The 27782-nt window shown below is 41.6% G+C and overlaps 1 protein-coding gene across 2 annotated transcripts in view; it reads right to left on the bottom strand.

Moving 5' to 3' along the window:
- Window positions 1–27782, bottom strand: part of Mtr (5-methyltetrahydrofolate-homocysteine methyltransferase) — an 85902-nt gene that overhangs the window by 40983 nt on the left and 17137 nt on the right. For both annotated transcript variants that reach the window (XM_036187957.1, XM_036187959.1), the window contains exons 7-15: window positions 23744–23806; window positions 23208–23302; window positions 20939–21039; window positions 19122–19183; window positions 17795–17862; window positions 15735–15814; window positions 12127–12239; window positions 7434–7574; window positions 6535–6720 (exon numbers count right to left, since the gene is read on the bottom strand). In XM_036187957.1, coding sequence (XP_036043850.1) covers window positions 6535–6720; window positions 7434–7574; window positions 12127–12239; window positions 15735–15814; window positions 17795–17862; window positions 19122–19183; window positions 20939–21039; window positions 23208–23302; window positions 23744–23806 — 909 coding nt within the window. The remainder of the gene's footprint in view (window positions 1–6534; window positions 6721–7433; window positions 7575–12126; window positions 12240–15734; window positions 15815–17794; window positions 17863–19121; window positions 19184–20938; window positions 21040–23207; window positions 23303–23743; window positions 23807–27782) is intronic.

Genomic DNA, 27782 nt, shown 5'->3' with positions numbered 1-27782 from the left:
TGGGCTAACAATGGGAAAGAGTTCCTCAAAGTGCCCTGCTTCTCACCTGCCTGCAATGTGCCTCTCACACAAACAACACTGCTGTAGCTTTCTTGGGTCTTCCTTCAAGGCCGACTCAAGGACATGCATTTATTTACCACACAAACCTACTAGAACACATGCTTGGTACCACATGCTCAAGCGGCAACTACAAATTAGTGCTGGGCATAATGGGCTACATCCTTCATTTCAGCACCTGGAAAGCAGAGACAAGTGAATCTCTGAGTTTAAAGCCAGCCTGGTCTATACAGTGAGTTCCAGGACAGCCAGGGCTACATAATGAGACCCTGTCTCCAAACAAAAACAAAAGCTAGAAAGATGGCTTAACAGTCAAGAGCACTTACTACTCCTCCAAAGGACCCAAATTTGTCCCCAGCACCATCAAGGAGGCCCACCACTTGAATTCCAGAAGACCAGACTTCTCTCTTTCAGTCTGTAGACACTGCTCTCACATGGTGTACATACATACATACAAGCAGACAACATTCATACACATAGAATAAAGTCTTTTTTAAAAACCTACAAACTATCATCATCCTTCTGAGCAGAATCCTAAAACACAAAACACATTCTGGCAAGGTCCACCCTCCCTGCTCCCCAGCCCATCACCCTCAGCCAGGGCCTCTCCTCCACCTCTGCCCCACCATGTGCCCTCACTCCTCACTGTTCCTTTGATGTTCCTAAAACCTGCCATGCTCTTGCTACCTCAGAGCCTTTCCATTTCCATCTACTGCTGCCGGCCCAGAACACACAAGCCTAACTGTACTTCACAGCTTGCAGATACAGTCAGCTGTCCCTTCCGAGTCAGCCTTATCACTCCCTCCAAATCAGCACACCACCCCCACCCCCACCTCCTTTCCTTGAGGTATCTATCTCCAGCTACCTTCTTATTATTCTCGGTTGTTTTATTCCCTATTATCTCCACTAGCTTCAACATCCGTCTTACTGATCCCCAGAGCCCAGAGCAAGGCCTGCTAGAATATGTGCTCAAAACCATGTTGAAGGAATGAATGAGGCAGTGAATGAATGCTACTTTTACAAAGTGTTTCTCAGCTTTGTCAAGGAAGCTCATTTCAGATCAAATCTCCAAACGACATACCCATCAAATTAGAATCAGAATTTCTGACTGTTGTTGATCCCATGTGCTCTGGAGTTGGGCAGAAGAAAAAACAGTAGTTCTTTCTTACCCATATTTTCCTATTTCATGGTCCTAGTGTCATCTGTAGTCCAAAATAGTAAGTGGAAGACTCCAGAAATTAACAGTTCCTAAGTTTTTAATTTCATGCCACTCTGAAAAGTATGAAGAAACTTCACATCTTCAACTGTCCTGCTCCATCCCGCCTGGGATATGGGTCATCTTTCTGTCTAACATCCACTCACTGAATACATGCTCATACCATCCTTCCTTCATTTATTTGAGACAGTCTCAGTTCTGCAGTCCTGGATGACCTGAAACTTGCTATGGTACCCTAGAACCCTGGGAGTCCCACCTGCCTCCACCCCTAAAGTGATGTAGATAAAGGACCCACCACATCTGGCCCATGATCCTTTACTCAGTGCTGAGCACAGGACAGGTGATGCTGACAAGGGGGATACACCAATCACTAGCTATAAAGCACTCTATCTAAGTAAAATCGTGAAAAGCACAGGAAGGTATTTTGAGAAAAAGGGACAGTACAGTATAATGTTAATTTTTTACTGATCCTAACTTGCAAGCTTTACTACATAGGTATGCATGTGAAGGAAGAAGTACAGTGTGTATAGTATGGGAAAGGTAAGGCTATGTTACTGGGCTAGCTATCACTTCATAAGAATACATAATAATTATGAGGGTCAATTCTAAATCAACGTGGAAAAAGATGTTCTTGAAACATGATTGATCTCACTGAAATATGAAGGAGCCTGCATTGTGGGAGGATCCCACTCTTAGGAGAGGAACAGTAAAGCTACTGAAGAACTGGTTCTGACCAGACACTTTCTGAACTTCAGGGAGTTAGCTTCAGTAACCTCACTTGATAGAAAGTACAGTCTGACTCTCTGGTCAAAACGACGGGCGGACCTGCTGGTGCATTGTCAAGCAAGTGGCTGGATGGTTTCGAAAATGGTATTATAATGATGCAGGATTCAACAAACTGGGGGTAATGTGAGATGATACAATATATGAGAGTGAAGATGTGGAAGAAGCCAAAGATCCTGAGGATCTTTATAATGATAGAATGTTTCAAATTAAGAGAGCCCTGGACCTGACTGAGGCATCAAATCTTGCCTAAGGAGCAGTGGGCAAAATATGAGGAGGACCAATTCTACCTTGAACCCTCTCTGAAAGAGGTTATTTGGGAAAGAGAAATAAGAATGGATGAAGAAGTGATCTTGTAGTTGAAATCTGTGGATGTGCCTGGTCTGAGCATATTTTTATGAAGTTGTTTCAACTTGGATCACAATTTAAGAATTATTTGCTCTGCAGATGCCTAGCTTTAAGTAAATGTCTATTGTACCCATTTAAAAAAAAAAAAAAAGCACTCACAGTCTGAAGCCAGGCAGCAGTGGCACATGCCTTTAATTCCAGCACTCGGGAGGCACAGGCAGGATGATCTCTGTGAGTTCAAGGCCATCCTGGTCTACAAAGCAAGTTCCAAGACAGTCAGGGCTATAAAAAAGATAGAAACCCTGTCTCAAAAAACAAAAAGAAAAAAGAAGAAAGAAAGAAAGCACAATCTGGTAATTCCTATCTGAGCCAACTTGGACACTGTATGGAGTGGAGTGGAGTGTAGCTCCCTACCTAAAACAGCATAGACATGCTCTCACAACAGGAATTCACAGGATAGAGCAAATACCCTATGACCTCTCTACAGGCCCTTGTCAAACTGTTCTCCTGACATCTGGCCTAGTCTCTGGCCCAAGAACAGTCCCTGGATTCTGGCCATCAAGTAAAGAAAGAGACCTCAGAGTAAGGTCTGGGAGAGGCCCCTGTGGGGAGCAGGCCCTCCTATCATGTTTGGCACTGTAAAACTCACATGCTGGTGAGTCTCAGTTACCCTTAAAGAATTCACAGACCCACATGAAGCTGAGCAGAACAGGATGAAGGATCTGCTAATCTGGCAGAGTTCTCAGCTCTGAGGGGCTTTTGCTTGTTTGTTTCATGGTAATGGTACCCTAAACCAGCTGAATCAGAATCTTGAGGGTGGCTCCAGCAATTCAGGAGCCCTTAGTGATGTTGCCCAGCCAACACTGAGAAGATCTGACCCCTTTTAGATACTTGTTGAAAACACTACTCTGCAGTGGCAAATATTAAGGTCTGGATGAAACAAGAGCACTTTCTAACAGGGGTAGGGGTGAAGGGACCCACTCAACTCTCACTCAAAGAGGGAAATTCCAGGAATGTGCTAGAAGCTGGAGCACTGAGCTCAGGCAGTATGTCACCTATACGCTTTGCTCTTCTTCCTGTGTGATGGTAACACTGCAGGACTTGGGCTCTTCATATCCCTGCCATAAAAAACAATCTCTGAAGGTATTCTGGGGATGTCTCTTTCTGACACAAGGCATTTATAAGCCATCTGGTAATGAAAGGCGAAGAATAGAAGTAGTCATGTCATCATACCCAGGGATAGTTATCTATTGAAGCCACTAAAAAGGAGGGACCTGAAATGCAGTTGACCTCAGGTTTAAGCAAAGTTCAGAGATGGTCAGAACAAGAAGTCTGAGGTCAGGTCACCTTCTTCAAAGTAAAAGTCCACTGAAAACAAACCCTCCAGATTTCAGTCTCCCAGAGACAGAATTCATTTCAATAAACCTATACCACCCACAAAAATCCAAGATACTCAACTAGAAAACAGCATCAGTTTATCCAAATTCAATGAAGAAGCTAGGTTCAGAATTAAAACAAACAACAATAATAAAAACCATAGCAATAGCTACGTAGTCAGCCTACTAAGTAGCCATCCAAGGTCCTGCCAAAAGACTCCGAGAATTCTTCAAGAAATTTAAATGACAGGACTGAGTGCTTGCTTAGCATGTCCAATACCCCAGATTTAATCCCCAACAAGAAAGGGAGGGAGGAGGGGAAGGGGGGAGGGGAATTCAAATGGCATTCCATTTGATGTCTGGACTGATATTGCCTGATATTGGAGAGACTAGCAGAATCTGAATGAGGAAATGATGCTAACAAAAGTAGGAAAGGAAAATCAATCACTGTGTACAGCATGGCTTGGCTTCTACACCGTTCAGTAGTGTATGTGCTGACAAGAAGCATGGTTAAAATGAATTGCCCTGGGAGATGGGGACAAGGGTAGAGGTGTGTGGACTAGGGTAGAGGATGATAGAAAAAACAACTGACTTATGTGCTATGCCCACTGGGTATACAAACTAAGGTCTAATGTAAGTTATTGATAACCATCTTTCTTTGGTACTCTTCTGGAATTATTTCAGTTGGTCTCAAGACAAAAATGTATCTTGTACAAAAGTAATAACATTTTAATCAAAACAATTTTATTTCAAAAATACAAAAATATAGATAATATCACTTATGGTCAATATGCCCCATAGTAAACTATTCTACCCTAGTTGACACCTACCAATTTTTTTCTATTTATACAGACTCATATATATCTACATAAGTGCTTCCTGAATAAAATTTAAATCATGTCAATTACTTCCTCACAGGGTCCCATCACATTCTTTTTTAATACTGCAAGTTATCTTCTGTGGCATATACCAAGACGTAAGCATTCTTCAAGTAATGGACGGCTGTGTCAATTTCTGACTACAATACTACAATGGAAGTGAGCACGTGGCTTTACATATACAACCTATCTTAAGATCTCAAGGAGAGGGTTCATCATAAGCACTGGAGTTTTTTCTGCTTATCAATTGACTATCGATTAACTATTCCTTGGACACTTACGTACTGCTGAAAGTTAACATGACCTATAAAGAACAGTACTGTAGAACCAATGCATATGTATCACTGGGAACTACCATGATATGTACAGCTTCCATGGCCTCAACCTGGCTCTGCAGCAAAGATGTGAGATGCCATTTATCAATCTTCTCTTTTTTTTCTTTGATGAAAGAAACTAATTACTGCTTCACTATTCCCTTAAGCATTAGAAATCGTGGTATCTCCTCACAGGCTCATTGTCTGTTTGTACCCCTATGTAAGTTGGCCATTCAATCCCTCTATCCATTCTATTAGGGACATTCTGTTCTCTGATATACAGAAACTACATCAACTTACTAATAGTACCCTATCTTCTGCCACAAAAAGTTTTAATTTCTATGTGAATATACTCATCAATTTCTTTTTCACATCTTGAGAACAGCAATAGCTTCTACATGAAAATCTTAATGATCTCCTATATATTGTTCAGGATTTTTACATTTCAATCTTTAATTTAATTTTTTTTATTTTATTTTAGAGTATAGTAGGATGTGGTGCTAGTGCTGAGTGGTGGGATCTTTAAGAGGTGCCTAGCAAGGCTGGAAAGATGGTTCAGCAGTTAAGAGCACTTGCTGCTCTTACAGAGGACCGAGGTTTAGTTTCCAGCATTCACATGGCAGCTCACAACCATCTATAACTAGATCAGATCCAGGGAATCCAACATCTTCTCTGACAACCATGAGTACTAGGCATGCACATGATGCAGACATAACACTCACACATAAAACATAATGAATTTAAAAGTGGGAGAGGTGTCTAGGTTTGAGAGTTCTTCCTTCTTACATACATAATGTTGTCATCAAAGGAATGGGCTCATTGCCAAAAAGTGGATTTTTTATAAAACCAAGTCTCACCCTCTCTTACTCTTCCTCACCTTTTCTCTGCCCCCTTACTAAGGGACAAAGCAGCCAAAAAAGCTCTCAATTTTTTAGCCTCCATAACTGTGAGCCAAATAAATTTATAGTACTTTAAAATTACCAAGTTTATGGTTGTGGTGTTTGAATGAGAATGGCCTCCATAGGCCCATATATATGAATGCTTGGTCCTCAGAACTGTTTGGGAAGGATTAGGAGGTGTGGCCTTGTCACTAGGTTTGAGCTTTCAAAAGTGAGGCCTGCCTGCTGTCAGGCTCCTTACCATGAAAGATGTGGACTCTAATCCTTTGTAATCATGACCCCAAATTAAATGATTTCTTTTTAAGTTGCTTTAGTCATGGCATTTTGCCATAAAAACAGAAAAGAAACTAAGATACATAGTAATATTCTACTACAGCAGCAATAAATGAATTAATTCAGGACTCTATTCTTTTTCTTCCAAATGTAAAACCAGCTGTCTGTCCCAGCAACTTAGTGAATAATTCAACCCTTCCCTATTGACATAAACACGGTACAACATGTCAGATTTCAGAAGTGTATTATGAATGTATGTGTAAACTTGTGTGGACAGATAAGCACATGTACATGTTTGTGTGTATACACAAACAACTATTTCAGACCTGGTTTTCTCCCACTGCTTTCTCACTGGGTGGCAACAGTGCCAGGCCAACAGAAAGCACTTACCTGTCCTTCCTCATCAAAAGCCATAACGACCACAGCAGCTCCAAACTTCTTAATCTTCCGAGCCTTCTCCAAGAAGTCCTCCTCCCCCTCCTTCAGACTGATGCTATTGACTATACACTTCCCTTGGCAGCACTTCAAGCCAGCTTCAATCACAGCAAAATTGGAAGAGTCAATGCACAGTGGCACCTGAGACAGAAGGACAGGAAGATCACAGTGCACAAGTCACCAGAAGTCCCCTCTGAATGGTTCCAAACAAAACTCTATTTCTTCTTTAGGGAACAATAAGTAATTCTGGGGTATTAAAATAGGATTTTAAAACACTTATTTAAGCTTAAAGTTAAATATTTATAGTAAGACCAGCTCATAAGAGAATACGTACATGGGCCAGGATTTATAGCTCAAAGACAGAGAATCCAAGAGAGCAGTTCATGGGCTTAGGCCTAGTTTACACTTCTAAGCACTTAAACCCTAAGGCAAACACCTGCTCTACTATTCAAGCATTCTACCCAGACTCATATTAAGGTTGAGCCTCTTGCTCTTTGGAAAGATTCCTCTGGCCAACAGTAAGGAAGCCCTCACTGTAGAATCAGTGTGGAAGCAACAGCTAAGTACATCCCTCTGAGATACAACAGTCAACTCTCAGACTGCAGACAAGGGACAAAACTCAGTTCCCTTGAAGCCTACTTCTCCAAGACATTTCGTCAACAGCCAAGCCCGATCGCTCTAAAATCTGCTCTAGATGGAACAGACTGCTTAACAAGAAAGCTCAGAATCAGAAACAATGGCGTTTTCAATGTAGGAAAAGAGAAGCAGTTCCCGAGTGGACAGATAGACAAGGCTAAAGAAATGAATGACAGCAACCGGGTAAACCTCCTTGATAAGTATAAACCTTGTACAACCTTGGCGATGTCAGGCTCAGAAGCAATAAAGTTGCAAAATCTGGTCATTGCACTGGGACCATCCAGCATGCCATCGTCCATGTTGATATCTAGCACCTGAGCGCCCATTTCCACCTGTACTTTGGCAATGCTCAGGGCTTCCTAGAGGAGGAATGGGAGAAGCACGGTTAGGAGACGATGACTAAGAAGAGTAATTCCTCCCACCCTCAGAGGCCCTTTGTTACTGAACTAGACATAGGCTCCCTGACTCTAGGCCAGTCCCTACTCCCCAATACTCACCCTAGACTACTAACCCTTCACACATCACCTCACTGCTCAGAGTCCGTCCACCAAAGCAGCTTCCTACCATGAAGGATCTGAACTCTTGAGCCTCTAAGGCAATGACATCTTCTCACCCAACTGCCTTTCTTGGTTGGCCCTCACTGGACACTTTACCCAGACAATTATCACCTCTGAGCCACACATCACATAACATCATTGCTAGCAACATATTCGCCTTCCCTTCCATGAGCTCAAGTCTAGTTCTTTCAAGAAAGATCTTTAGAACAACCATCCAAACTCATTTAATCCTTCAATGTTTACCCACATAGGTAAAGATTTATTTTTATTATGCATATAAATGTGTCTATTTGAGTATATGCCATGTGCACAAAGGTGCCCACGGAAGCCAGTAGGTGTAAGATTCCCCTGGAACAGGAGTACAGGGGGAAGTGAGGTGCCTTATGTGGGTGCTGGGAACCAAATGGGCAGTCCTCTGCAAAAGCATAGCATACTCTTAGCTGCTGAGCAATCTCTCCAAGCCCTCAATGACATTTTCTAACAAACATAACACAGACACTTGTTTGAGTCTTCATTATAGTTTTGTAGCCCAATAAATGAGCAAAGGGAAAATCAGTAATAGATGCTGCTGCTAGCCTGATTTTTCTTTCCTCTTCACCCCACCAGAAGGAATTTGTCATTCATTGTGATAAACAGGAAGAAACGCCACTGGGCATATGCCAGAGAACAAATCTATACAGAGAAAGAAGTTAACAAGAATAACTAAGAGCTCTACCACTGAACTATACTCCCAGCCCAAAGGATCACAAAAAGTACAAATTAAAAATGGCTTTCAGATTGGGCACGGCAGTGAAGCCTTTAATTCTAGCACAGGGAGGCAGAGGTAGGTCTCTTGAGTTTGAGACCAGCCAGGGATACACAGTAAGACCCTGTCCAAAAAAAGGATTTCAGGTGCTTAGGCTGCAGCTTAGTGGCAGTGCTTACTTAGTACACTCAAGGCCCTAGGTTCAAGAGTATGTGTGTGGTTAGGGGTGTGTGTGTGTGTGTGTGTGTGTGTGTGTGTGTGTGTGTGTGTGTGTAAAACAGGGCAGTGAGGCAGAGCTGGGGCTGCAGCTCAGTGGCTATAGCACTTGCTTAGCAAGCATGAGATACTGGGTTCTGCCCCCAGCACAGGGGAGGAGGGGTGGATTTTTAGTATCAAGGAAGATTTCAATAGTATTAGGAATAAAAAAAGGTACATCACAACCCCTGTTCTTGAAGGGCTTGTATCTAGTTGGAGGCACACAATTCTGTCACATTGAAAAACAACACAAACAAGTATTGATAACCAGTGTGGGGATCAAATACCAAGATGATCTAAATCAGATATGAAAGCTAACCAACTTCAACAAAGGTGGTGTGTCTTGAGAGGAAAAGTCTTCATCCCACCAATGGAGGAATAGACTGGAGGAAGCAGAGGAGACAGGCTATCAACAGAGGTTCCAAAGACCTGGGAAATATAGATGCCATTATCTGACCTATTTCATCAGACACAGACCAAGTGCTTGAAGGTAGAGTGCCCCCAAACTAGCTCAGGGTCATGGCATCATTCCTTTAAGAGAAAGACATCAGACCTAACATTGCTCTATCAGTGCTCACCTCTTCAAAGCACAGGGCCTTGAAGGTCACCAAAGTCAGGGAAATCTAGATTCTGTGAAGGACTCATCTACCCAGTCTGTGCCCCAACCCCCACTTCAACTGCATCTCTCCTCAGGTCCCACTAGGCAAAGACTACAAGGCAGTTAAGTACATGGGCTTCAAGACTTTCTTTTATCAACTCCATGTAATGATAGACTGACAATTTTAACCTTCCCAACTCTCCATTACCACATCTGTAGAATGGTGGAAACAAGCAGTTTGACTTCATGGGATTGTGCAAGTTTAGCACAGTGGCCAGGCACATAAGAAAACCTTAACAGTCTATCTATCTGTGTACTTCCTCCTAAAGTATCTCTGCCCTCACTAACAAGGCCATCAATCTCAAAGCTGAAACAGATATCCAGAGAACAGGCAGAAGCATCAAAATAAAATGAGCGACTCTGCCAACTGACAAACACCATCTGGCTATTAAGGGTCACAAGGACTTCAGAAGGTACAAGCAAGAGCCAAGGCATGGTGGCAGAGCAACCCTCCAGAATGCTCAGGGGGCAAATAAAGATGGTCAAGCTCCAAGCACAGGTGGAGACAACAGATGATGGCCTCAAGAAGCTGAACTGTGTCCTACTCCCAAAAAGAACTTCCAGATCTGGAGGACAAGAAAGATGGAAGTACATGGCAGGAATAACAGCAACAGGATGAAAAAGAGCAGCAGGCAACCAACACCAGCACTAGGAAAGACATCAGGGGATGCCAGGAAACAGTGCTTAGCAATTCCAAAAAGGATGCTAAACAAATGGGTCGGTGCTGCATGGCTAACAACTTTGGTTTTTAATCCCAACGACTTGGAAGGCAGAGACAGGCTAATCACTGTGAGTTCAAGGCTAGCCTGGTCTACATAGTGAGTTCCAGAGTAGCCAGAACTACATAGTAAGACCTTGTCTTGAGAGGTAGGGCACCTAAATCTATAGGCTAGAAAGATGGCCCAAAGGGTAAAGGTACTTAATGCACAAACATGAGGACCTGAGTTCGGATCTCAGCACACATCTAACAGGCCAGGCTTCCCACAGAATCATCCCTCAAACTAGCTCTAAGGGATTCAATGCCCTCCCCAGACTCCCATGCACACACACATGAACATAAACTCACAATACAGACACAAATAAAATAAGTATATTTTAAAAACCACTTAAATCTATTCAGATCCTGAAATTAAAAAACCATCATAAAAACTCAAAGGGCAATGAGATGGCTCATTTGGCAAAGGTGCTTGATTCCAAACCTGACAACTTGAATTTGATCCAAGAAATAAATGTAGGAGAGAACCAACTCTTGCAAGTTGTCCTTTGACCTCCACATGCACAAAGTGGCTTGCACATGAATGTTCAGGTATGCATACATCTACATACAGAAGCACACACACATACACAAACAAAGACAGACAAAATAATTTTTCTTAAAATATTTTTCAAGACTGGCTCTCTCAGGCCGGGTGGTGGTGGCACACGCCTTTAATCCCAGCACTTGGGAGGCAGAGCCAGGCGGATCTTTGTGAATTTGAGGCCAGCCTGGTCTACAGAGCAAGATCCAGAAAAGGTGCAAAGCTACACAGAGAAACCCTGTCTCGAAAAATCAACTACTTCTGTGTGTAGCCCCAACTACTCTGGAACTCGCTTTGCAAACAAGGCTGGACTTGAACTCACAAGGATCCAACTGCCTCTGCCTCTCCAGTGCTAGGATTAAAGGCATATGCCACCACCACCAGGATAAAAAAGAAAGAATTTAAGTCACAGGAAAACACACACACACACACACACACACACACACACACACACACACACACACAAAACCTCAAACCATCTTCTTGTATTTTTATTAAATATTTGTGGAAAAGTAAAATCTATCCAGATGTTTAGGCATGCTCTGTATGAATTAAATTTGACTCATCTACAGTATTACACATCTTAAAAATGCAGACTTCTCAAGGCAAGGGCCTTTCATTTTGTGCTGACTTACAGGATCAACAATACCTTCCTCAGCAAGCATCTGATGTGGTCAGATGAGTAAGAATTCTCTTTCGGAGCAGCAGAGATGACTCAGTAATTAGAAATACTTCTGTTGCCAGGCAGTGGTCACTACTTTAATCCCAGCACTTGGGAGGCAGAGGCAGGTGGATCTCTGTGAGTTCAAGGCCAGCCTGGTCTAAAGAGCAAGTTCCAGAACAGCCAGGGCTATACAGAGAAACCCTGTCTTGAAAATAAATAAATAAATGCTTGTTGCTCTTGTGGAAGACCCAGGTTCAGTTCCTAGCACCCACATGGAATTTCACAACTATCTGTAACTCCATCTCCTAGGGATCCAATGCTCTCTTCTGATCTCCGTGAGCACCAGTCACATACATGGCACACATACATTCATGTAAGCAAAATGTTCATATACATAATACATAATTTAAAACAATGGGATTGGTTTCTGAGAGGCCAAAATGGAGAGTATTCCCAAACATCCAAACTTACATAACAATGAAGGACTAGAAGCTGGATCCCTCCCAGTCATCTCACCCCATGCCCCAAATGTAATTCTTTCTGACCAGGAACAGCAGCTTCAAGTCTTCAAAGCCTCATCATCCAGCAGTCCCATCCACTGCCAGCTGCCATCAGCACCCTCACATACTTCCTAGCAGCTCTGCAATAGCACCAGCCAGAACAAACACACCTTCCTGACATGCAGTCTACCCACAGGCATGGCAATGCCCCGGGGGTCTCATGAGGATGCTCACGTCATAGTTTCCTGCCATGATGAGTTTAGCAAACTTCTTAGATCCTGCCACATTACAGCGCTCTCCAATGTTGACAAAGTTGGTGTATGGTCCAATCCTGAAGGGCTCTAGACCTTAAAAGAAGAAGCATTTTGAGAAAGTCTTGAAAATGCACATGGATGACATGAAACAAAGTATTTTCAGCAAGAGTGTCAAAGCCCATCTGAGCAGATGGGATAGGAGATCTGAAGGGAAACAGGATCACAATCTTTTCTGAACACTGAAAAGCTACTTGTTGCAACTGTGCTTACAACCAGATCTCCCGAGAAAAGATCAGAGCTCTCTGCTACAAATACCCATAGTTGTCTGGCCCACCTAGCCTCTGAAAAGGAAAAGTCACCATCATTCTTATTTAACTACCACTCTGGGGCAAGGGCCGTGACAAGGCTTCAAACCAAAAGGGGACTGAGCTTGAGTCGGTCTTGTGCATGCTGCTCTGTTTGCTCTGAGTTCATACATGCAACTACTCTGTTGTGTCTGGAGAATCCTGCCTGGCGATGCTCCCCACAACTTCTGACAGCTATAGCCTTCTGCCCCACTTTCTCCTGAAAATCCCGAAGCCTTGGGAGAGGAGCCTGTTATGTCTCATTCAGGGCTACATGAAGGAAAGTGGGCACAAAATCCTACCATGAGCTGAGAAGCTACAGGCATCTGATAGCTGCTGGGAAATAGGGAAACAGGGAGGTAGGGAAAGAGAGGGAAATGATGTGTGTGTCACTTTTCTTTTCAAAACCCATGTGCAGCCAGGCACGTCTTTAATCCCAGCACTTGAGAAGAGGCAGGCAGATCTCTGTGAGTTCTAGGCCAACCTGGTCTACAGAGTGAGTTCCAGGACAGTCAGGGCTGTACAGAGAAACCCTGTCTAGGAAAAAAAAAAAAAGAGGAGTCAAACTAGTTGGGCCACACCAACTGGAAAGTTGAGGAGTGTGGTAGTTTGAATGTAACTGGCTCCCATAAGCTCACTGGGAGTAGTACTATTAGGAGGTGTGGCCTTGTTGGAGGAAATGTGTCACTGTAGAGTCAGGCTTTGTGGTTTCCTATGCTCAAGAAATGGCCAGTGTCTCAGTTCACTTCCTGTTGCCTGCAGATCAAGATGTAGAATTCTTAGTTCCTTCTCCAGCACCATGTTGCCTGTATGCTGCCATGTCCCACCATGATGACAATGGACTGAACTTCTGAACTGTATGCTACCTAATTAAATGTTTTCCTTTATAAGAGTTGCCGTGGCCGGGCGGTGGTGGCGCACGCTGTAATCCCAGCACGCGGGAGGCAGAGGCAGGTGGATCTCTGTGAGTTCGAGGCCAACCTGGTCTACAGAGCTAGTCCAGGACAGGCTCCAAAGCTATAGAGAAACCCTCTCTCAAAAAAAAAAAAAGAGTTGCCATGGTCATAATGTCTCTTCACAGCAATGGAAACCCTAACTAAGACAGAGAGAAAACTAAAAACTGGGTACAAAGGGGAGGGATGGCAGAGTAGAAAGGATAGTTATTAGAAAAGTTAGGATTTATGTTAATACGTTAAAAATACATTGCATGAAATTCTCAAAGAATAAAAAGTACTGTAAAAACAAAACACACACCTTTAGTCCCAGCACTCAGGAGGCAGAGACAGGTGAAGCTCTGTGAGTTCGAAGCCAGTCTGGTCTACAAAGCAATTTCCAGGACACAGAGACACCCTATTTTGTAAAAACAAACAAACAAACAAAAAGGATTGTTGGATCAGACATGGCGACTCATAACTGTAATCCCAGAACTCTGTAGCATGTAGGACTTTGAGGCCAGCATATGCTATAATGCAAAATTCTATCTCAAAGGAAAAAAAAAATGCTTTCTATCAGAAATCAGCTTGCAGCTGCATGGAGCAAGTCTCTTCACCCCATCAACAGCATACATGGAAGTTCCCATCAACAGTGACTATGGGAGGTCACTGCATCTCTTTCACTGAGAGACCTTGAATGTGAAACTAGCACTGCCAAATTGGATGGTGAGGGAGGACCCAGATGGAGATGCAGGAGTCACTGTGGCAGGTCTTCCAACATGAGGCACCCAAGGCAGGCCATGGGCTTCTGGCGTATTACTGCCTTATTTACTAAGGAGTAACAGCTTCTTCCCTGGCACAGGCTAATAGTTCAGAGGCAAGTATCAGATAATACATGTAGATGCATTATACTCAGGTAAAAAGGTTCTCAAACTGCTTTGTTTTTAAAGTATTTTAAGAAGCAGTCTCCCGGAATTGCCAGAGGCAGGTTCTGGAGACACATGGCCTTGGGTTCATCACTTATATGATCACATAATATGAGACAATTGCCCACATAACCTTTCAGCTTACAAATCAGGTATGCTCTCTGCCTTAATTATCATAAAAATGAAGCACAAAATTAGCATCAGCTATCAGAGCTATCATTAAAAAAGAAAATGGCCTTTGAGTCCTTTGCCAAAGCATTATATGAAAAAGCTAATATAAGCAAGAGGAAGATTATGAATTTACAGATATTCCAGGCCATTTGTTCCTGGATTCAGGAAGCAATCACTTTCTACAGTTCCAGCCTCTGACTTTTCTCATTGCTAATGAGTCTTATGCCCCTGACCTTTCACATAATCTGGAGGATTGTATACCAGGCAAATAGGGATGACAACCACTAATGCTGAGGGTGCTCGTGTGACCTAATGGCATTCTACAAAGTGCTTCTGATCTGGCAGGAATGATGAATCAGATACAGAAGCAGTGCTTCTCTTGTTCATCATTTATACACAGGTTAACAAAGTGTTTTTCAGACTGGACATGGTGGCCCATACTTGTAATCCTAGCATTCAGAAAGAGGAGACAGAAGGACTGTTAGTTTGGGGTGGCCTTTGGCTATACAATGAAACCTGTCTTAATACACCACCATTTCAGGAAAATAAAATAAAGTAAAAAAGCCAGGCATGGTAATGCATGCCTTTAATCTCAACACTCAGGAGGCAGATGTAGGTAGATCTCTGTTTGAGTTTGAGGCCAGCCTACACATGAGATCCAGGATTGCCAGGGCTAAAGAGACCCTGTCTCAAAAAAAAAAAAAAAAAAAAAAAAAGGAAAAGAAGAAAAAACAAGCACACAGAAAATAAATATACAAATAATTATAAAGTCCCAAACAAATATAAGATTCTAACAATATCTGGAAGCAAATGAAATTTTCCAGGAAGATACTGTTGCCATTACAAAGCACTAGGCCTTAGCCATTTAGAATTTTCAATAATCCCTATCAACTGACCATTAAAATTGTTAGGCAAGGGACAAGGGTATGCTATCACTGTGCAGCAAAGACAAGCCCACAGATTCTCATTGAAACAAGGGAAGTATATGAGCAAATCACCCAGCCTTCATTCATTTCTACCCTGAAATCAATCTTTCTACCCCATCCTTAGAAAAACAGAATTCTTTAGTAAAATTTACCTAAGTGCCAAGAAAAATAAGCACTCTTCTTTGATCTAATAAGCTTCCTGGTATAAATATTACTACCACTTAGATACAAGCACATTAAATACATCCTGCAGATGGCTTTTAAATCAAAACCACATCCTCAGACTTACCGGATAGTAACATATGTCCTTCAAAAACACTAGCAGGTGGAACTCTAGGCTTACACGTCTTCACAGCTTCAGCAATTTCCCTAAGTTAAAAAAGAAAACACCATATTCATTAATTCAGAGCAACATAAATTTAATTAAGCTAATTTCCAGCTATGAACTTAAGTCTGCATCAATACACCCATGCACATAATGATATGCCTCCTTAAATGTACAGCAGCAGTTACATCCTTCAGTTTCCTCAGCAACAGAAAGCTCATCAATACTGCCTGTGCTGCTTCCACCATCCCAGACACAGGCTTGGAGCTGCGATGTGAGGTCTGCACAAAGACACACTGCAAACCCTTCCCTTCCCCAGCCCACAGACTGCCTTTACAAGCCCACACATAAACATGCCCTTGCTACCTAATCAACCGCCTAACAACTTCAAAAAGAAGTCTGTAGCTCCAAGAAATAACAGTAAACTGGGGACTGGATGTGTTTGCTGGCAGTGGGAGAGGACAGTCCTGTGCACACAACAGGGAATGGACAGAGAAACAGAGCTTGAACACTTCAAAACAATTGTTCCTCCAAACGTGTTTCAGTTATCCAGTCTCTTCAACATTGTCAACTTCAATGAATCAAGTGTCTCATAAACCACAAAAATCTAGCTTTCTCTATTTATTTATCAGAGCCTGTAGGCACTGCTCACTCTACTGTCTCCAAATTAGTATGTGGGTGACTAAGTAAAAACAGAAGTTATATAGATAAGTATATCAACCTACAAATACACAAGTTAAAACTTCTCTGTTAAAAGGGAAGTGAACCAAAAAATGAAGAGTCAGTCTGTGATCCAAAGATACGATACTTCAACTACTGATGAAGACATAACATAAAAGATGTATAAAAATGGAGATGTAGGTATAATGTGCTAGAGTAGATGATGAGTATATACAAGATCCTGGGTTCAATTAACAGCACCAAAAAGGCAAATATATAGTAACTTTATAGTTATTAAGAGTCTATCATAGGAGCTGGAGAGATGGCTCAATGGTTAAGAGCACTGACTATTCGTCCAGACGACCTTTGTTCAATTCTCAGCGCCCACAAGGCAGCTCACAACTGTCTATAATTCCTTCTAGTTCCAAGGGACCTGACACCCATGGCAAAACACCAATGCACAGAAAATAAAAAATAAATAAATTTTTTTTTAAAGTCGTCAGGCAGTGGTGGTATGTGCTTTTAATCCCAGCACTCTAGAGGCAGAGATAGGCGGATCTCTGTAAATTCGAGGCCAGCCTGGTCTATAAAGCAAGTTCCAGGACAGGTTCCAAAGCTACACAAAGAAAACCTGTCTCAAAAAAAAAAAAAAAAAAAAAAAAAAAAAAGCCAGGCGGTGGTGGTGCACGCCTGTAATCCCAGCACTCGGGAGGCAGAGGCAGGTGGATCTCTGTGAGTTCAAGGCCAGCCTGGGCTACCAAGTGAGTTCCAGGAAAGGCGCAAAGCTACACAGGGAAACTCTGTCTTGAAAAAAAAAAAAAAATCTATCATAGAAGCCAGAAGTCCAGCACTCAGAAGGCAAAGACAGGTAGGCAGACCTCTATGAGTTCCAGGCTAGCCTGGTCTACACAGGAAGTTCCAGCCAAACATTCTATCAGAGAAGTCAAGAAAAGCATGTTAAAAAAAAAAAAAAGTATTGGGTAACTTAGCTAAAGAAATATATTATGTGCACACGCACGGAACAGTAAGGGCTGGCTGAAAACACAATCACTATTCACTCTAGGAAAGACGGCAGAGTCGTAAACGGCATCCTCTGAATTCCAAACTTTCTGAGAACCACAGATTGTAAGGATAAACATGTCTATAACCAGCACTGTCGTTTTTCACTCCTTCCTTCACGCTGGCCCTGAAAAGCATGAGTAAGTAACGACTGCACAGCACCAAGGAGGATATTCCTCTAGACCTCAAGATGCTCATCACCTGACTGCTTTTTCTCTGGAGGACAGAATCTAATGGAGCTATGTGCTTCACCCAAGAACACTTAGCTGTCCTTCTCAAGCAAGAAAAAAAGAGGTAAACATTACCTGATATGATCAGGTGTCGAACCACAGCAGCCACCAACTATATTCACCAAGCCATCCATGGCAAAGTCCTGTACTTAGAGAAGAGGAATTCATCTGAATTCTAAATTTACCAAAACAAACTCAGCAAAGGAGCATTTACATTCTATATTTCCTGAATAACTAAGATTATACTAAAGAAAGATAAACATATTTACTTTAGATTAAAAAATGTCACAAGCCCTAGGTAAAAGACACCTGGGATATAATTCAGATACCATGAAAACTTTTATGCTGTCTGAAACACAGTAGACATTTTATTTGCCTATCTGATAAATGAAACAATTTTTTACCCATATGACCAGAATGAATATGAAATGGACAATACATTTTCAAATAACATATGAGTATCAGTTTTTCAATTTCATTTAAAATTTTTTAAATAAAAAACGAAGGGCCTTTGTCACATAGCCATGTTTCAAGTGTTCCATCAAATACATGGGTAAGGCATCATGATGATCCATGGAATGAGCCAAGGCTAGTGAGTGAAAATTGAGATGAAATAAAAGGGCTGAGAAAGCAGAGCACCAAAACTATCTACTTAAGATAATTAAAATTATAATCTCAGTACTCAGGAGACTGAGGCAGGAGAATCACGAGCTCAAAAACAGGGACTATCTCAATGGAAACAAAGAATGGACAATGGAATCTAAGAACTGACTCAGAAACAGTCTAGGAGAAAGCATCAGTGAGCCAGGAGCTGAACATTCAAAAACTGAAGGGAAACAGCATCGTTAGCTGAGTGCACTGAGCAACAGCAGTGATACTTCAGCCTCATGATTCAAAGATGGCAAGTACTCAAGAGAGGGAGGATTTGCAGATAGCAACATGGAGCCAAGTAGACATTTAGTCCACCCACCCAGCAGTTTGAAGGGAATGAGAGGGGAACTCATTATTTGATAGTTTTGCAGAAGGGACATTGTAGAGAGCCATGTCTCATTTAGTTTGGAGAGGAGCTCACTGGGAACTTTCCAACAGATACCATCGCCAATCCATAAGTAAGCAGACAGCTAAGCTCTGCTTTATGCTTCCACTACTTTAACTCAGAGTACCTAAATTTTATTTTCTTACTAATATACTAGATTTTGAGGGAAAATTACAATAAATCTAAATACTACCTTCCATCATGCATGGTGGCACAAGCCTCTATAAACCCAACTATTCAGGAGGCTGAGGCAGAAGGATAGCAAGTTTAAGAGCAGCTTAGGCAAGGCAGACTGGATCTCAAAGTTAATTAATTAAAATAACACTGTATCTGTCTCTTCAGAATTGAAATGAACGGATCCCTGACCTTTAGGTGATTGGCCATCATGGATGGTGTTTCATCATAGTCACCAAAAGTATTGGGAAGACCTGGGAAAGGACATTTCAATCATTATTCGAAAGTATCTTAACAAATACTTAAGTACTTTAAAACTTATACAAATCTGTATTGATACTCAAATTTTAATTACTTACAAAGTGAATAATAATACAGTATTGATATAACAGATAGCATCACAACAATAAAATCTAGAGAACATTCATTTTCTTTTGCATATTAAACAGAGTTCACTACCACTTGGAACAGGGTGCTCCAATCTCCACCTCCAAGCCCTACTATAAGATAAACTCACTCTTCTTACGAAACTGCTTGTGCGGAGACACCCTGTACACACTCCCTCAGCCTTTGAACTAAGGAACGTGATATGCAATGCAACAAAGAACAAGAAAGAACAGCCTTCTTTAAGTTAAATACTTCTACTGTATTTCAGACAACATAGAAGGTTTCATAATATCTGAACTATTTCCCATGTGTATCTTTTACCTAGGGCTTGTGACATTTTTGTTTCTAAAGTAAATGTCTATCTCTCTTTAGTATAACCTTATTCTTTACCCTCTGATTATCTGGTTTCCTGTTGGATTCATGCCTTGCCCCTAATTAATTACTAAAGAAAAATAAAAATATATTATGCATTTTGTAAGATTTACTTATGGGTATATGTGTTTTGCTCAAATTTATGCCTATGCACCACCTGAGTGCCTGGTGCCCAGGGGGGTCATAAGAGGGTGTCAGATCCCCTAGAACTAGAGTTATGGATGGTTGTGAGTCAACATGTGGATGCTGGGTATTAAATCTGGGTCTTTGGCAAGAACAAGTGCTCTCAACCACTGAAGCATCTCTTCAGACCCTTTTTAATGCATTTTCAAATGTATATATTTGAGGCTGGTGAAATGCCTCAGCAAACAAAAGCATTTGCTGCACAAGCCTGACATCCTGAGTTCAAGTCTCAAAACCCACAGTGGAAGAAGAGAACCAATTCCCAAAAGTTATTCTCTGACCTCCAGATGCATGCCATGACACATGCAACCACACCCACACATATAGCTCATATGCATACATACTAACAAAATTATTTTAAAATTTTTAATGTATACATTCAGATAAAAAAAATACAGAAAATTACTTTTAGCCCTACGTAGCTGAATAGTACTCAAAACACCCCCTGGGAAATCTGGCCAGCCTAGACCAAATTATCAACATTTATGGGATAGTTTGAGATCTACAAATAGCTTTGAAATTTTTATGTGCCATCAACTAGATCTTAGCTTTTAGAACATAACAACACATACTATTATCAAAAATGCTGTTCTGCTAATAAACAAAATAGGGAGGGATCCCTCTTATTTTGGCATCTCTCTGGCTATATTCACATGGCAAAACTCTGGTTAGTGACATAACTAGACCAATTCCCCGAAGTTATGGCCTAACTGAAACTTCAAGCTGAGCAAAACTTCTTCCATGTTTAAGCAGAAGCACTAGTATAAAGCCAAATATTCTCATTCCCATTTTCTCTCTCTCTCTCTCTCTCTCTCTCTCTCTCTCTCTCTCTCTCTCTCTCTCTGTTTGAAAAATCATGTTGAGTCTCAAACAAATATACACACTTGAGCCTCCCTCCTTCCCTCCCTTCTCCTATATGTTCACACCACATACACACACACACACATACACACACACACACACACCCTACAACACCAATTCTCCAAATCAAGACATTACCCCATTTATCATGACTTAAATATATCCCGTTCTTCATGTATAACCCCTTCCCCAGCCACCAAACGCACCTGCATTTGGGTAACAGAGGACATAGGCTGTTGTACACTTCCCAATTGTTTCAATGAAAGGCCTCATTTCAGCGGCACCCAGAGCACAATTTAATCCAATGCTGGAAAAACAGTAAGCAGATATCAAGAAGCATCATCTTTCATTCAAAATATTTATGCATACAAGTTATAATAAAGAGATGAATATAGCAGATATGCGTCACTGCATATTTGGGAAGATCCACAGAATGTACGAAAGTGAGCTATAATGTCACTAGTATTCCATTAATAATGTATTAATACCATACCACACCAAGGCAAGTTGGTAACAGGGAAAACTGGGGCAAGTATGGGCAGGGAGCAACTATAGAAAACTCGGCTTTCCATGTTTTTGTTGTTGTTGTTTAAATAAGCCTGTACCTGATCTAAAGAAAATATGATTCTCTGATCACTGATTTTCAACTGATCCTCACATCTCCCTGAAGACTGCTAAGTCCAAGTCCAGGCACAATGGCAGATGTCTGTAATCCCAGCACTCAGGAGGCAGGGGCAGGAGGCCTCCTCGGTGCCATTGCAAGTCTGAGCCCAGTCGGAGCTTCAGGAGACGCTGACTCAAACACAAACATAAAAAGGGGACTGTAAGGTCCAATGCATGGTTAACTTACACCTGAACAGACCTTTGCAGTTTAGCCATTTTACTAGTACGTCCGGTGGCTTTCCTGGTAGGCCACTGTGGTGTTATGAGAATGGCCCCCAGAGGCTCACATGCTTCACTGAAACTGGGAAAGTATGGGAGGTCTGGCCTTATTGGAAGAGGAGTGTCACTGGGGGCAAACTTCAAGGTTTCTTAAACCTTTCACCATTCCCTGCCTAGTGGTTATGTCTCAAGATGGAAACTCTCAGCTACTGCTCCAGGGCCATGCCTGCCTGCTGCCACGCTCCCTCTCATGATGGTCATGAACTCTGACTCTCTGAAACTGTAAGCCCTAAATTAAATGCTTTCTCTTGTGTAAGTTGTCTTGGTCGTAGTGTTCTATCATAACAACAAAAAAGAAATCAAGAAATCAAGACTACCGTCACCTAGATTCAACAGAGAAAAATAGTGCTGTAAATCATTGTGCCAACACTAGTAAGGATGTTTGAATGTTTTCCAAACTTAGTTCCAATGCTAATTTGTCTTTTCCACTGCTGACATTACCCAGCCAAGCAGTCTTCAACTATAAGTAGATAGAGATAACAGCAAGTAATGCCCACCCAGTCTTGGGGTTCTAATAAAGCTCAAATGAAACATCACATATGGATATTTCTTATCAACTATTCAGTTCTCATACTGACATTAAGTCACGCTGGCACACCCATGTATCCTGTCTCTGTGCTTAGCAAACTCTGGCTCAAGTCTTCTAACATAGTTCAGATGTTACCATGTCTAAAGAGCCATCTCTGATTCTTACAAGGACTCACCACTACATACCACCATTTCCTTCATTGTTTCTATACTGCACCATCTGTCTTACCATTTGTATTTGGGGAGAGGGAATACAAGGGAGGAATGCACATCTGGAAGTCAGAGGATAACTTGCACAAGTGGATTTTCTCCTACCATGTGGGTCCTGGTGATCAAATCAGATCACCAAGCTTAGCAGCAAGCACCTTTACCTGGTGAGCCACGGTTTATATTCTTATTTAGTGAAGGGTTTCTTCTTAATGTGGACTTGGCCAGTATTCCAGAGCACATAGCCAGATTTCAATAAATGATGAATTAATAATAACACAGGATTCTACTGTTCTTTGTTAACAAAGAGTCTGTGTTAACAGTCAATCATTAAACAATAGTTTCTCATATGTTAACTCTTCCCATGATTGCTAACTTCTATATACCCTCCATTCTTAAAAGATAAAAACCTGGCCTTTAACATTCCTACTTTATTTTACTCTGGAATGCCTCTGCTTGTCCCACAAATAGGGAGGGATATTGCCTTAACACTTGCAATCACTGTTCTGAAAATGTAAACTGACTGTTAGTAGCCTAAAGCACTGCCGAGCCAAGCAGTCTTAAAGTATAAGCAGACTCAGAGGCAAACACTCGACTGCCCAGAAGGTATGAGAACTCTCCTGATATCATGTGACACATTTATTACAGTGGCCTTGAAGCCCTTAGAATAAAGTCTGAAAGACTAGAGGAAATCTAGTGTATCATAGAAATGGCACAATGGAAAACAGAAGCAAGGCCTCTCTGAGGCCACATTGTGCAGCCCCCCGTAAAAGTGCCCCAAAAGAAAGAGTCACTCACCACAGTGGGTCTGAATGAGACACGCTGATGACAAATGCCTCTCCTGTCTGGCCAGAAAGAGTCCGTCCACTTTTATCAACAATGGTCCCAGAAATCTGAATTAACAATGTAACAGATCAACAACATAGACTCTGGTAAAGAATACAGTCACAAAGACAGGTGAAACAAACAAGTGAAAGTTTTTCATTCTTTCATGAGGGAGAGCACTGGCAGAATGGATACATGCCAAATAACTGGGGAAGAATGACAGCCTTAGAGGTCACACGCCCATGTCCATTACTCAGTGAGTTCTAAGGAGACCAAGTCTTTAAGTCTTTGGTCTCTTCTAAACAGCCTGTCCTCCATCAATCACTTGTAGGTTCGTTTTCCTTATCTCTCCAGGGGTAAGAGGCTATTGATGGAGGGAGGTGAACAGAGGGGTAGTTTCTGAAAGACGTCCTACCATTCCAGGGAGGGGGAAAACCTACAACAAAACCCTAATTGTAAAGGAGTTTCTTTTAGAGGGAGGATTCTCATGCACATACTTAAGAACTTACAAAGATGGGCCGGGGAGGAGCGTAATTCTCTTCGAAGAGTTTCTGGAGTGCAAACAAGGCTGCCTGCCAAGAAAAAAAAAGAATACCTTTATTTCTGAGAAAGGTCCAAGGTCAATCTAACTGCCTGATCAGCATACCCCTTTCCCAAGACCTCTTCAGGTGGGATACACACAAAGCTAAGGAAAGGAAATCTTCCCTAAATGCATGACACTCTTTCAAGTGTAACACTGTACACACTATCCAATGCTCAGGTGAAGGATCCCAAGTGTAACACTGTACACACTAACCAATGCTCAGGTGAGGGATCTCAAGTGTAACACTGTACACACTAACCAATGCTCAGGTGAGGGATCCCAAGTATAACACTATACACACTAACCAATGCTCACATGAGGGATCTCAAGTGTAACTTTGAACACACTAACCAATGCTCAGGTGAGGGATCTCATGTGTAACACTGTACACACTAACCAATGCTCAGGTAAGGGATCCCAAGTATAGCACTGAACACACTAAACAATGCTCAGGTGAGGGATCCCAAGTGTAACACTGTACACACTAACCAATGCTCAGGTGAGGGATCCCAAGTGTAACACTGTACACACTAACCAATGCTCAGGTGAGGGATCCCAAGTGTAACACTGTACACACTAACCAATGCTCAGGTGAGGGATCCCAAGTGTAACACTGCACACACTAACCAATGCTCAGGTGAGGGATCCCAAGTGTAACACTGTACACACTAACCAGTGCTCAGTTGAGGGATCCCAAGTGTAACTCTGTACACACTAACCAATGCTCAGGTGAGGGATCAGCTCAGTAATGGAGCCCTTCCTAGCATGGTTCACAAGTCCTGGGTTCAACTCCCAGAACCAAAAAAATAAAATAAAATAATCTCAATTCACCTAACAAGCTAATTATTTCCTCTGAAGTAGAGCTGAAAAGCTAACTTTCCTTTCTTTCCTCCCTCAATCAAAATAAAAGTAAGTACAACAAAATGCCTGGCCTATTTGTCAGCCTTTCATATACATCAAAGGTAGGTAAAAGAACCAAAGTCGTGCATCACTAGAAAAATCAGCAGGAGCTTGGGTTGTAAAACTACTTCTCTCTGCTAAAAGTCCATGTTTGGGAGCTGGAGAGATGGCTCAGAGGTTAAGAGCACTGGCTGTTCTTCCAGAGGTCACGAGTTCAATTCCCAGCAACCACATGGTGGCTCACAACCATCTGTAATGAGATCTAGTGCCTTCTTCTGGTGTGCAAACAGAACAATGTATAGCTAATTAATAAATAAATAAATAAATAAATAAATAAATAAATAAATAGATAGATAGATAAATAAATAAATAAATAAATAAATCTTTAAGAAAGAGGTCCATGTTTAAGTCCCAAGGATAATCTTCTACTTCTTCTTCCTTTTATCATTAGTCACTCATGTGAAGATGAACACCTCTGAAATTGGAATGTAACTTGTCATTTATATGAATTTTTCCAGTGATGAGTTGTTTTGTTTTTCATGGAAAGGTCTTAAGTCAACAATATTGAATGCTGGTGTGGTAATGCACACCTGTAATGCCAATACTTGAAAGGCTGAGGTAGAAGGACCTCAAGTTTGAGGCCAGCCTATGAGACCAGTTCTAGGTCAGCCTGGGCTACATAGCAAGATTCTGTTACAAAAACAACAACAAACTGGAATTCCTATTTTAGAACCAAAAAAAAAAAAAAGTCCTTAAAATCTTTTCTGTTTTTGGGGGGTTTTTGGTTTTTTTTTTATTTGTTTTGTTTTGTTTTCAAACAGGGTTTTGATATGTAGCTCTGGCCATCCCCAAACCAGGCTAGCCTGAATTCAGAGATCTGCCTGTCCCTGCCTCCTGAGTTCTGGGACTAAAGGTGTGCACCACCTCCACCTGGCTACGTAAAATTGTATACCCTTAAAACTTATAGTTTTGGGGTCTTGTTGTTGTTATTGTTTGGTTTTTTTAGGAGTTTTTCTGTGTAACAGCCTTGGCTGTCCTGGATGGAACTCTCTTTACAGACCAGGCTGGCCTCAAACTCACAGAGATCCACCTGCCTCTGCCTCCTTGATGCTGGGATTAAAGGAGTACACCACCACCGCCCAGCTATGAGCCACCAACCCCTGGCTATGCAAGTTTTTTTTATCCTTAAAATCTTATAGAAAACAAATACATCAGAATAACCAGGAAAGTTCTAGGTAAAAGAACAGGATTAATAAAAAAGACTAAGCCTACCAGTCACTCAAACTATTCTAAAGCTGTAGCAAACAATATAGTAAGGCCACATGAACAGACTTCTGGAAAGGACTACAGAATTTAGGATGTCTTAGTCAGGTCTCCATTGCTGTGATAGAACACCATGACCAAAAGCAACTTAGGGAGGAAATGGTTTATATCTGTCTTACAGGTTACAGTCCATCAAAGGCAGGAACTTGGGGACAGGAACTGAAGCAGACCATGGAGGAACACTGCTTACTGGTTTGCTCCCCGTGCTTCCTTACTCAGTCTCCTTATACAACCTAGGAACATCAGCCAAGGAGTGGCATCCCCACAGTGAGCTGGGCCCTCCCACATCAACCACAGATTTCCTTACAGGCCAATCTGATGGAAGCATTTTCTCAGTTGAAGCTCCCTCTTCCCAAATGGCCCTGGCTTGTATCAAGTTGACAAAAAAAAAAAAAAAAAAAAAACTAACCAGGACAGGTTGTCTTATACATCGTTCATGTCACTGAGAAATAATGAAGTATGTAGGGATGGAGAGATGGCTCAGCATTTAAGTGCACAGGCTGCTCTTACAGAGGACCCAGGTTCGATGCCCAATACCCATGTGACAGTTCACAACCCTCTGTAACCCCAGTTCCAGGTAATCCCAAGCCCTCATTTGCTTCTTTGGGCATTAAGCATACATGTGATATATAAACATACATGCAAGCAAAAACACATAAACATAAAAATGGAAAAAAAAATAATGAAAAATAAAGTGTTTAACAGATGTTATTAGAAAAATGAGATAATCTTACACAAATGTTCTCCCTACTTCATACTTCAAAATAAATCCCAAATATATCATTGGAAAAATTTCCATTATAAAAAAGAATGTATGGAGCCTGCAAGAAGATTCAGTGGGTAAAGGTGCCCACTGCCAAGCCTGATAGGCTGTTTGATCAAGGGACCACATAAACACTGATGCACTGCACTGTGGCACTCACATACCCACACACATACACACGTATACAAAATAAAGTGTTAAAAAATTTTATACATATCAAAGATAATCAGTTGATGAAACACTTGCCTTACAAGCATGAGGACCTGAGTTCAATCCCTAGAACCCACTTTAAAAGCTGTTGATACATACTTGTAATCCCAGTTCTGGGGAGGCAGAAACAGCAGGTCCCTGGGGCTTGCTGGTTAGCCAGTCTAACTGGAGATATCCACAACAATAAGAAATCATCTTAAAGGAAGTGGGTGATATCCTTTAAATTTAAGGACTCCTGAGGATGACACCAAGCTTATCCTCCATCTTCCACATGCCTCCTTACACATGCATACGTATATACACATAAATGTATGTGTACACACACACTTCCACATGAAATTGCCTAAGCAATACAGGCCACATGTTTTAAAACTTAAAAATTCAGTAACTTTTTTTTTTTATCTTTTCCACCAAATAAAAAAAAATCTACCCTAGTGCTTTATATTCTTGTTTAGCTGCCCATGTTTCCAATAAAAAATATACTGTGATTCTTTTCAATTGTGTATCTGCTAGTTCCCTGGTTAGGAACACATACTGCTCTTCCAGAGGACCCAAGTTTGATTCCCTGCAACCGTATCAGGCAGCTCAAAACCACTGGTAAGTCTAGCTATAGGTGGAATTAGATGCTTCTAGACCCTGTGGGCATCTGTACTGATGTGCATATACCCACACACACATCATTTTTAAACATACAATAGAAAAAAAAGAGCAGAAAACATAAATTACGGAAAAGGAAATACTGTTTCTAGACTCAGGTGTGGTGGTATAG

The sequence above is a fragment of the Onychomys torridus genome, chromosome 5 (assembly GCF_903995425.1).
Source record: "Onychomys torridus chromosome 5, mOncTor1.1, whole genome shotgun sequence".
In the NCBI taxonomy this organism is placed as follows: domain Eukaryota; kingdom Metazoa; phylum Chordata; class Mammalia; order Rodentia; family Cricetidae; genus Onychomys; species Onychomys torridus.
Note: the sequence above shows the minus strand (reverse complement) of the source record. Positions and strands in the feature narration are given on the sequence as shown.